Source organism: Hyaena hyaena, unplaced genomic scaffold (genome assembly GCF_003009895.1).
Source record: "Hyaena hyaena isolate Hyena2069 unplaced genomic scaffold, ASM300989v1 scaffold_284, whole genome shotgun sequence".
In the NCBI taxonomy this organism is placed as follows: Eukaryota; Metazoa; Chordata; class Mammalia; order Carnivora; family Hyaenidae; genus Hyaena; species Hyaena hyaena.
The window spans coordinates 205,259-215,338 of NW_024080913.1; the positions used below are offsets into that span (position 1 = coordinate 205,259).

The window sequence follows — 10,080 nt, forward strand, 5'->3', positions numbered from 1 at the left end:
GGTCTATTTTTTTTTTTTTCAGGGCTTCCTGATAAATGAGAAGGTAAGTGTAAATTAAGTGGGGAACAGAGGCTCAGGGTGGCGGTGACGGGTGTCAGAAAAGGAGACTGGGAGAGGATCCTTCCAGTGACCAATGTTCTGAATTTAATGAAAATCCAAAAAAGGTTCCCCTACACCAAGGAGCGTAAAGGGAGAGCCAACCATTGCCGCCTATTTGGAGCAAAAAAGAATCTTAACCCGGGCCTCCTCAGAGATCTTGCCCTGAAGTGACCACGAACAAACCCGGGCAAAGAGCTCCAAAAACATTTCCATTTTCATGCCTTCGCATGTATCTAATGGAAATGAACAGCAAGCACCCATCCATCCACGGAAGCGATTAAGGATGGGGTGGGACAATTAATTCGGCAGATACTAATAATTCAGCGCCCACTATGTGCCAGGCACCGACTGGCACTGACAATACAGAAAAACAGACCAGCAAAATCTGTTAAGGGCTTGAGGACAAAGACCATAGTCAAGAAACGCACCAATTTCTGACAGCGGCTAGGAGGAAGAGAAAACCATGAGACCGGACGACAGGCAGGAACAAGAGGCGCAAATTCCTGAGTGGGACTTGGGAAGGTATCCGAGAGGTGACTTTTGAGCCCAGACCTAAATGCCTAGCGCCGTGCAGTGACCTAAGGCCGGAGCGTTCCGAGAAGAGAATTAAATGCAAACACGATCCACAAACCGAAAAAGAATAGGAATTTCAAAGCCCCAAAGCGAGAAGCGGAAACCAGAATCTACGAATTCCGAAGCCGGCGCGTGATTTTGAATATTCATGTTGTCCAATCAGGGAAAGGCTAGGACCCGGCGACACTGGCTCCACCCTTCGCGCCCAGACCGCTGCTATCCACAGGAGGCCACACCGCGGGGCCGAACGAACTGGTGACGGGCACCCAGGCAGCTGCCAAACGCTCGGGAGATTTCTTCAGGGCTCTGACGCAATATTCACGGCACCCGGGCTTAGTTGTCCTGGGACTCTTTAACGAGGATGACCGAAATCATTTCAGTTTCGTTTTAAAACACCGATGAAACATACACCCAGCAGAACGACCGGGACACAATGGTCTAGGGACGGAAGGTGAGAAGATACTCCAGTATCTCAAATCGGAAGGACTTGTAAGAAAACTAAGCAGCACAGCTAAGAGTTTAAGACGCGCCCTAGACTAAAAAGCAAAGCCAGTCACGCGCCAGGAGCCTCTAGTTTAAGAAAGGCTTAAGATCCTACGTGTGCCATTTTCCACGACCTTCTGCAAGTGGAGGAACTTTGTGAGAAGAGAGGGAAAATTAGTGACAAAGCTCTTTTCTGGTGATTAGGTGGGTGGCTCTGAAAAGAGCCTTTGGAGTCAAGCGGCCGGCGACTCGTGTGAGCGCCGTGTCCCGGCAGGGACTCACTTGGAGCTGGTGTACTTGGTGACGGCCTTGGTGCCCTCGGACACGGCGTGCTTGGCCAGCTCGCCGGGCAGCAGCAGGCGCACGGCCGTCTGGATCTCCCGGGACGTGATGGTGGAGCGCTTGTTGTAATGCGCCAGGCGGGAAGCCTCGCCGGCGATGCGCTCGAAGATGTCGTTGACGAACGAGTTCATGATGCCCATGGCCTTGGACGAGATGCCGGTGTCGGGGTGCACCTGCTTCAGCACCTTGTACACGTAGATGGAGTAACTCTCCTTGCGGCTGCGCTTGCGCTTCTTGCCGTCCTTCTTCTGGGCTTTGGTGACAGCCTTTTTCGAGCCCTTCTTGGGCGCAGGAGCGGATTTTGCCGGCTCAGGCATTGTAGACTTCCCGCGTAAGCAAAGAAAAGAAGTGCGAGAATGGGCGGGCCTGACCCTTTTATAACCACCGTATGCAAATTAGGGCTCCAAAAGTCCTTCGTTTCCATTGGGCTTTGCAGGGAACTTGCGTTATCAGTAATAGCTACGTAACGGCACCTACTCTTCGCCTTATTGGCCAGTTCTGGAGCCAATTTAGGACCAATGAAAAACTGGTTCCTGACCCCACCCCTAGCAAAGCTTATAAAGGCTTTTCAATCGCTGATATTTCAATCCTGTTTTGTTGTGAGGTTCTGAGCTTTGGGTGTTTTAGCCTCACTTAGAGTCATGTCTGGTCGCGGCAAGCAGGGGGGCAAGGCCCGCGCCAAGGCCAAGTCGCGCTCGTCCCGCGCCGGCCTGCAGTTCCCGGTGGGCCGAGTGCACCGCCTGCTGCGCAAGGGCAACTACGCCGAGCGGGTGGGGGCCGGCGCGCCGGTGTACATGGCGGCCGTGCTGGAGTACCTGACGGCCGAGATCCTGGAGCTGGCGGGCAACGCGGCGCGAGACAACAAGAAGACGCGCATCATCCCCCGCCACCTGCAGCTGGCCATCCGCAACGACGAGGAACTGAACAAGCTGCTGGGCAAAGTCACCATCGCCCAGGGCGGCGTGCTGCCCAACATCCAGGCCGTTCTCTTACCAAAGAAAACCGAAAGCCACAAAGCCAAAAGCAAATAAACCATGACAAGCCAAAGATCAAAGGCTCTTTTTAGAGCCACCCAAATTTTCAAAAAAAGAGCTAATGCGCTGTTTCGTGATCAGCCCCTCCGTTGACACTTTGGTGGCTCTTAAAAGAGCCTTTGGGGTTAGGGGGATGGTCTCAAGCTTCCTAATTACTTGTTCTTGCCAGGCTTGTGACTCTCCGTTTTCTTGGGCAACAAAACGGCCTGGATATTGGGCAAGACGCCGCCCTGGGCAATGGTGACACCCCCGAGTAACTTGTTGAGCTCTTCGTCATTTCTCACGGCCAGCTGCAAATGGCGAGGGATGATGCGCGTCTTCTTGTTGTCTCGGGCCGCGTTCCCCGCCAGCTCCAGGATCTCGGCCGTCAGGTACTCCAGCACGGCCGCCAGGTACACCGGCGCGCCGGCCCCCACCCGCTCGGCGTAGTTGCCCTTGCGCAGCAGGCGGTGCACTCGGCCCACCGGGAACTGCAGGCCGGCGCGGGACGAGCGCGACTTGGCCTTGGCGCGGGCCTTGCCCCCCTGCTTGCCGCGTCCTGACATTACGGCCAAAAATGCAGCTACAGCTTCTTATTCAAGGAGAAGGAAGTGGAAAGGATAACCAATTTGGTGTAATTTATAAGAGCTACCGGGAGGGGTGAAGGGAAGTAGACCAATCAAACAGCCAATAGGAAAGCAGAAAGCAGACTCTTCGTTTGCATCCTGCACTGCAAGGAAATGACGGATTTCGTACGTACCTACCAATCGCGGGGAGTCACATTAAAGCCCCTCGTTTGCATGCCAGGATTTTTAAAGAAAGCCTTCGGACAGAATACTGTTTTGTTGTACGTTTTACTGAATGGCAATTTTTGTTTTCAGTTTAGAGAAGGCGAGGTGCGAAGGGGAGGGGGTGGAGAGGATTGTTGTGGGTTGTTTTTTTTTTTTTTCCCTCCAGTTTAGAGCTAGAAGGGAAGTTCTAAGAAGGACCCAAAAGGCCTGCAGAGGAGCGTCCAGCAGATGCAGAGTTACTCCCACTAAGGGTAGGGATTCTGAAGCCGGTTATCCCTTTGAGCCTTAAGCTCCCCTCCAAGTCCCGCCTTTTCTGTCTCTTCACAGCCTAACTCCCAGAAGAGTATATTACTAAGGCCGCCGGCTTTCTCTGCAGTTTAGTCGTGGCCTTCGTTGTGGCTTCGCCCCACCCCCAGCCATCTCCGCTCCTCGAAATCCACTGTAACCAAGGACTGGAACAGATCTGTCTTCCTCCTCTGGACCTCCAGGAGGCATCCGATACCGCCTTGAAACTTGCTCCGCAGGCTTTAAAAATGTCTTCTGACTTTGCCCATCCCGCTGCTTTCCCTCTACCCAGCTCTGAATTCCCGTGCCTATCTGGGCTCTGCCCCCGTGCCCAACACCCCCCTCCGTTGTTCACTCTTCCCGAGGGGGGTTCCCACGTCCATGCTTTCAGCTGTCCTCCAGATTTGTTCTAGAAGCTCAGACCCTTACACCAAACTGCTTACTGGGTACTTCAACTCATTTGTGCCAACAATTTGACCTATCCAGACGCCAACTTACCCAAACAACCCCAACCTCCTCTGTTTGCTCTTTCTCCAAATTACACTTAGAATCTTCACTCAGCCTGCATCCCAACAGCATATCCCGCTACTTCCGTAGCATCTCTTCAGTTTTTAATCCATGCTCCTGTCTGCTTCCTCGTCGCTCTTAGATTTCAGCAACAGCCCTGTAAGGCTTGTTTTACTAATCTTCCAACTGCCTTCTAGAGAAATCTTGAAAGTTGTTTCTCCCTCCTCAGCCTCCCATCCTGGGTGGTTCTACATTCCTCACACCATTTTGCACCTCCTCCTGAGGATTCCATGAGGACATAAATCTTGTTCCTTGAGCCCATTTCTGATGTTCTCTCCTTTATCCTCGCCTTTATTGAATGGACGTTTATCAAGTACATGCTACCTACCAGGCAACGGGTATTCAGATAATTGTGACTAGTACAAGGAACTCTGTCATGAGATGCTTCTAGAAAATAGAGGAAGTCTTAAGTCTGGAAGTTATTGTAAGCTATCTGTAAGAGATTACCTCTGGTAAGAATGCTGGTATAAACATGTGAAACATCCAGGTCCAATCAAAGGCGATGGGAGTGCTTTTTCAATAGCAGAATGTACTTGAAGGCAATTCTAACCCAATCAGTTATATCATTTCAGAAGATGCATGTGTTAATAGAAAGATGTGGTCCACACAGAGTCTAAACAGGGCAATTACAATAGGAATGTGTTGTTTCTCCAGCACTGTGAATACACACACACACACACACACACACACACACGTATATACACACGTATACAACCAAGGGTCCTTGTTGTGAAATCATCAGCCTTTTCTTAAAACTGGGGTGAAATATTTCTTTTTTTTTTTTAATGTTTTTATTTATTTCTAGGAGAGAGAGAGACAGCGTGAGCAGGGGAGGGTCAGAGAGAGAGGGAGTCACAGACTCTGAAACAGGCTCCAGGCTCTGAGCTGGCAGTCAGCACAGAGCCCGACGCGGGGCTGGAACCCATGAACTGCGAGATCATGACCTAAGTGAAAGTCGGATGCTTAACCGACTAAGCCACCCAGGCGCCCCTGGGGTGAAATATTTCTGAAGACTGCTCAACTCTCTTAGCTCAGATACTGGGCTCAACAACTTTCTGATTATTCTACTTCAAGATAAAAATATGAGACTGAGAAGGCATGAGCCAGTTATGAGAAGATACATCACCAGAAGTTAATGAATTTGCACCCGAGACTATTCATAAATTTCATATGTGTTTTGTTAGTGTGGATCTCTCCCCAGTAAGCCAATCAACTCTGGAAGTTCTGATAGTGTCAACTTTTCAGACCTACAGGGTCTGAACCCAGATAGTCCAGTAGGTGGAAGGGGTAGGGATCCTCACTACAACTCTGGCACCTTGAGAGGCCCTGCTTAAGGTGGCACCTGACCTCCCCCTCTCTCTGACTTCTTATCTCTTGTTTATTTCTATCACAATGACCCTGTGCTGTAGGAAAGGTGAAGGGCAAAGAGAGTATATAGAACCTTATGTGATAAGCCCTATGCTGGGGGCTACCTATGAAATAGATGTCATTGTTTCGCAGAAAAGGAAAGTAAGGCTCAGAGAAGTTAAGACACTTGCTGAAAGTGACATTTACTAAGACATGATTAGACCTCAGTTCTGCCTGACTCAAAAACTGTGCTCTCTACACCGCTTCACTCCCTAGATACTGGGCTTCACAAGCCACTTAACTTACACAGCCTCCCCTTCTTCCTCTGGTAAAGAGAGAAAGAGAATGAGAGAAAATTAGATTTAATATTTTAGATTCCATCCAGCTATAAAACCTTATTAGATTGATCTAGATAGGCCAATATCTCACAAGTTATACCAGGCTCAATTACTATGTATTGCTCCCCAGAGCTCTTTTCCCAGCATTCTTACCAGAGCTATTAAAACATGAAGTAGAACAGGCCATCCGTAAAAGTAGTGTGCCATCACTGACAGACAGGCTGCATCTCACCTCCTTTAATAAAGAGGCAACTGGGATTTTTAACCAAAGGCAACAGAGTTCCTTCCCAGGGAATCTAGTTAATCAAACCTTTATTTTGCCTTCTAGCCCCGTTCCACCATTTCAACCAGAGTCCTCTCTCTTCCCCTCTCCTTCTATCTGTCTCACCCCAACCGCTACCTCCAGCCTCCTCCATACTGAGCTGCCCACCGTTCAGTTAAGTCCTTTCCACAGCTCTCTTGCACGTACAGTTGCCTTTGATTGGAAGGCCTCAGCCTCCTCTTGACCTGGCAAAATCCTCCTCATCCTTTGAGTTTCAGCCCGGCTACCACCTCCTCCTTCATGAGGCCTTGCCTACTCCTGTACACACTCAGCCTCAGTGTACCCACCTCTCTGTTCAAATCCTGGTGATGGCGCTTACCACTCAGCTTTGACTTTGGTCTCACTTCCTTTCTGTAACCACCTCAAGGGAGACACCATGTCTTCTTCGTGTTTGAATCTGAGCCCTTAATTTCTTCCACCTGACTCTTGAAAAGGTAATTAAATGTTTTCGGCATGAACACATGAAATAATAAACACTCTTAGGGAATTAGTGTCTTCTTTTCAAAAATATTTCTCTTTACTGAAGAACCATTCTCCAAATGTCACCCATAAACAGGAGACTGTGAGGGGTGCCTGGGTGGCTCAGTCGGTTTAATGTCTGACTTTGGCTCAGATCATGAACTCACGGTTTATGAGTTTGAGCCCCGTGTCAGGCTTTCTGCTGACAGCTCAGAGACTGGAGCCTCCTTCAGATTCTGTGTCTCCTTCTCCCTCTGTTCCTCCCCTGCTCTCTCTCTCTCAAAAATAAAATAAAGATTAAAAAATTAAAAAACAAAACAAAACAGTAGACTGTGATAACCAGAGTGATGGAAGATATACTAGAAGCTCATCAATTAAATGAAAAATATATATATATTCAACCATAATAGACTTGTTAGAATAAATGACAATAAAAGTAAAGAATCTAGTACAGAGCCTGGTCCGAAAGCTGTATCAGGAGGCTGAATAGCTTAATGTTTAAGAGCCCCAATTCTACCACCTGACTGCATTGTTTACCAGATGTGTGACAACGGGCAAGCTACCTAACCTCTAAGTGTCTCTGCTTCCCCACTGGTAGAGCAAAAGTAATCAGTGTAGATAGGGTGCCTGGGTGGCTTAGTTGGTTAAGTGTCAGACCTCAGCTCAGGTCAGGGTCTTGTGGTTCATGGGTTCCAGCCCTGCATCGGGCTCTGCGCTGACAGCAAAGAGTCTGCTTTGGATCCTCTGTCCCCCTCTGTCTCTGCCCCTCCCCCGCTCACTGTCTCAAAACTAAACAAACATAAAAAAAAAAGTAATAGTAGGTACTTCATGGGGCTGTTGTAAAAATTAAAAGAGTTCATAAATGTAAACCATTTAGAACAGTACCTAGCACCAACATACATAGCAAGGGCATCCAAAAAATTCTCTGAACCAATTTTTCACTTCAAAAATAAACATCAGGAGGACGCCTGAGTGGCTCAGTCAGCTAGGTGTCTGACTCTTGATTTCGGCTGAGGTCATGATCTTGGTTACAGGACTGAGCACGCCAGGCTCTGCTGAGCACGGAGCCTGCTTGGAGATCTCTCCCTCCCTGTCTTTCTAACCCCTCTTCCTACTTGCGCTCTCTCTGTTTCTCTCAAAAATAAATAAATAAGCTTAAATAAATATATACATACATACATATATAAAAATAAACATTAGGTTTATCATATGACCTAGGAATTCCACTCCTGGATATACAGCAAACAGAAATGAATGTTTGCATGTGACAAAAGCATGTATGAGAATGTGGTTTATTCTTATACTGCCATATTATGCAACGATGAAAATGAGCACGTGACTGCCACACACACGGATGAATCTCACAGACAATGTTGACTGAAAGAAGACAAACACAAATGAATTCATGCTATGCGATTCTGTTTATATGAAGTCTTAAAATGGGCAAAACTAATCTAGGGTGATAGGAGTTAGAATAATGATTACCCATGGCGAGGTGGTATTGACATCCCTGAGGCTGGAAATTTTCTGTATCTTGATACGGGTGTATTCATACATAGAAGTAAACTGTACACTTAAGATTTCTAAATTCCTTATGTGCAAATTATACATCAATAAGCACAAATTAAGTTTTTCATGATCACAAATTGAAGTGATCATCATGGGGGGGAAATGAGTATTTTGTTAGACACCCCATCCTCATGTTACAAATTAGTGTTTATTGGCATTTTGTTTTGTTCTGTTTTGTTTTGCCTAATTACACCTGAGCTGGCCACCATAATCTTTTGATGTTCAAAGCCTCAAAGTCTCAATCTGGCCAAGACAAACCTTCACTAAATAGGAGATATAATTGTACAATGTTTTTATTAGAAACAAAGATGCTAGGGGCGCCTGGGTGGGTTGAGCATCCAACTTCGGCTCAGATCATGATTTCACTGTACCTGAGTTCGAGCCCCACGTTGGGATCTGTGCTGACAGCTCAGAGCCTGGAGCCTGTTTCGAATTCTGTGTTTCCCTCTCTGTCTCTGCCCCTTCGCCGCTCGCTCGTGTTCTGTCTCTCTTGAAAATGAATAAACATTAAAAAAAAACTTTACTAAATTTTAAAAAAAGAAACAAAGATGCTAAGCTTGCTCTATGGAGTTTGCAATTTACAAAGCTTTCATTTATTTTTGCAACAGAAATAATAATGACATCAGCCCTCTCTATTTGTACATTAGTTCACACATCCATCTGATACATTTAAGAACAGCAGGTATGCCAACGCTGAGCTTAACATAACACATTCAGAACATAATGAATACATTCCCTCTGCCCAGATCTCTCTTTCCTTGTGGTTAGTTCGCCCTAGTAATTCAGAGCTCTGATTAAATCATCTCCCTAGCAAGGCCTCTCCGACCACAGCCTCTGACATTCCCCATCAGTTACTGGATTAGCAAGTTGCAAAGTGCTGACCAAAAGCAAGTCATAGATTCCATCTTTTTAGCAGATTTCTGATCAATTTACTTCTCTCTAGCCCATCTCCTGCCTTCACTCAGATTGTCTTTCACCAGACTACTGCAAACGGCTTCTCTATCCTTCCTGTCCCTCTAATACAATCTTCACATGCTAGCTAAAGTGATTTAATAGAAAATTGGATTCTTTTTCACCATATACTCTCTCCTGAGGTGATTCCACCGCCCCTACCCACTTCCCCACCCACCCACCCCTGATGATCTCATTCCATCTTCAATAACTCCTGCTTCAGATATACTTCTCAGATGCTAAAATTAGTAGACAGAAGCTTAACGAGAAACAAGATAACACATAGACTCAAAGTATAACCCACAATTGCAAATGGAAAAAAGAATAATTTTACAATGGAGAAACTGAAAGATATCACTTAAAAAATGTTTTTAACATTTATTTATTGCTGAGAGACAGAGAGAGAGCATGAGCAAGGGAGGGGCAGAAAGGAAGGGAGACACAGAATCTGAAGCAGGCTCCAGGCTCTGAGCTGTCAGCACAGAGCCCAACATGGGGCTCAAACCCACGAATGAGATCCTGACCTGAGCCGAAGTTGGATGCCTAACTGACTGAGCCACCCAGGCGCCTCCAAAAGTTATCACTTTAATCAATGATCAGAATTATCATCAGCAATAGGACAAATCAAGTTAATGGCCACTGGTATGGTTCATGGAGAAGGACTCAATACCATTTGGCAGTATTCTTGCCAAAAATGCATATCCTAAATCTGAATCTTAGAGAAATATCAGACAAACCCAAATCAAGGGACGTTACAAAATATATGGCCTGGCCTCTCCAAAAATGTCAAAGTCATGAAAGGCAAAGACTAAGGAACTATTCCTGATTAATCAAGACCAAAGAGATCTCAGAACTGAATACAACATGTGATCCCAGATTGGATCCTGAACCAGAACATTTTTTTTTTTTATACAAAAGACACTAGTGGGAAAATTAACAAA

General features: G+C 46.6%; 3 protein-coding genes across 3 annotated transcripts; 1 reads left to right on the forward strand and 2 right to left on the reverse strand.

The window, feature by feature from the left end:
* Nucleotides 1-1,360: 1,360 nt before the first annotated feature.
* Nucleotides 1,361-1,853, reverse strand: LOC120241243 (histone H2B type 2-E). The gene has a single exon (XM_039246246.1). It carries the CDS (start codon nt 1,812-1,814, stop codon nt 1,434-1,436), a length of 381 nt encoding a protein of 126 aa, XP_039102177.1. The 5' UTR covers nt 1,815-1,853; the 3' UTR covers nt 1,361-1,433.
* A 249-nt stretch (nt 1,854-2,102) lies between these two features.
* LOC120241241 (histone H2A type 2-C) lies at nt 2,103-2,575 on the forward strand. The gene has a single exon (XM_039246244.1). The coding sequence runs from the start codon at nt 2,139-2,141 to the stop codon at nt 2,526-2,528; it is 390 nt and encodes a 129-aa protein (XP_039102175.1). The 5' UTR covers nt 2,103-2,138; the 3' UTR covers nt 2,529-2,575.
* Nucleotides 2,576-2,586: 11 nt separating this feature from the next.
* LOC120241240 (histone H2A type 2-B) lies at nt 2,587-3,076 on the reverse strand. The gene has a single exon (XM_039246243.1). It carries the CDS (start codon nt 3,074-3,076, stop codon nt 2,684-2,686), a length of 393 nt encoding a protein of 130 aa, XP_039102174.1. The 3' UTR covers nt 2,587-2,683.
* Between the last annotated feature and the right edge of the window lie 7,004 nt (nt 3,077-10,080).

Bases quoted from the DNA above. Each gene is read 5' to 3' on its own strand.
- LOC120241243 (XM_039246246.1), bottom strand. From the start codon at position 1,814: ATGCCTGAGCCGGCAAAATCCGCTCCTGCGCCCAAGAAGGGCTCGAAA.
- LOC120241241 (XM_039246244.1), top strand. From the start codon at position 2,139: ATGTCTGGTCGCGGCAAGCAGGGGGGCAAGGCCCGCGCCAAGGCCAAG.
- LOC120241240 (XM_039246243.1), bottom strand. From the start codon at position 3,076: ATGTCAGGACGCGGCAAGCAGGGGGGCAAGGCCCGCGCCAAGGCCAAG.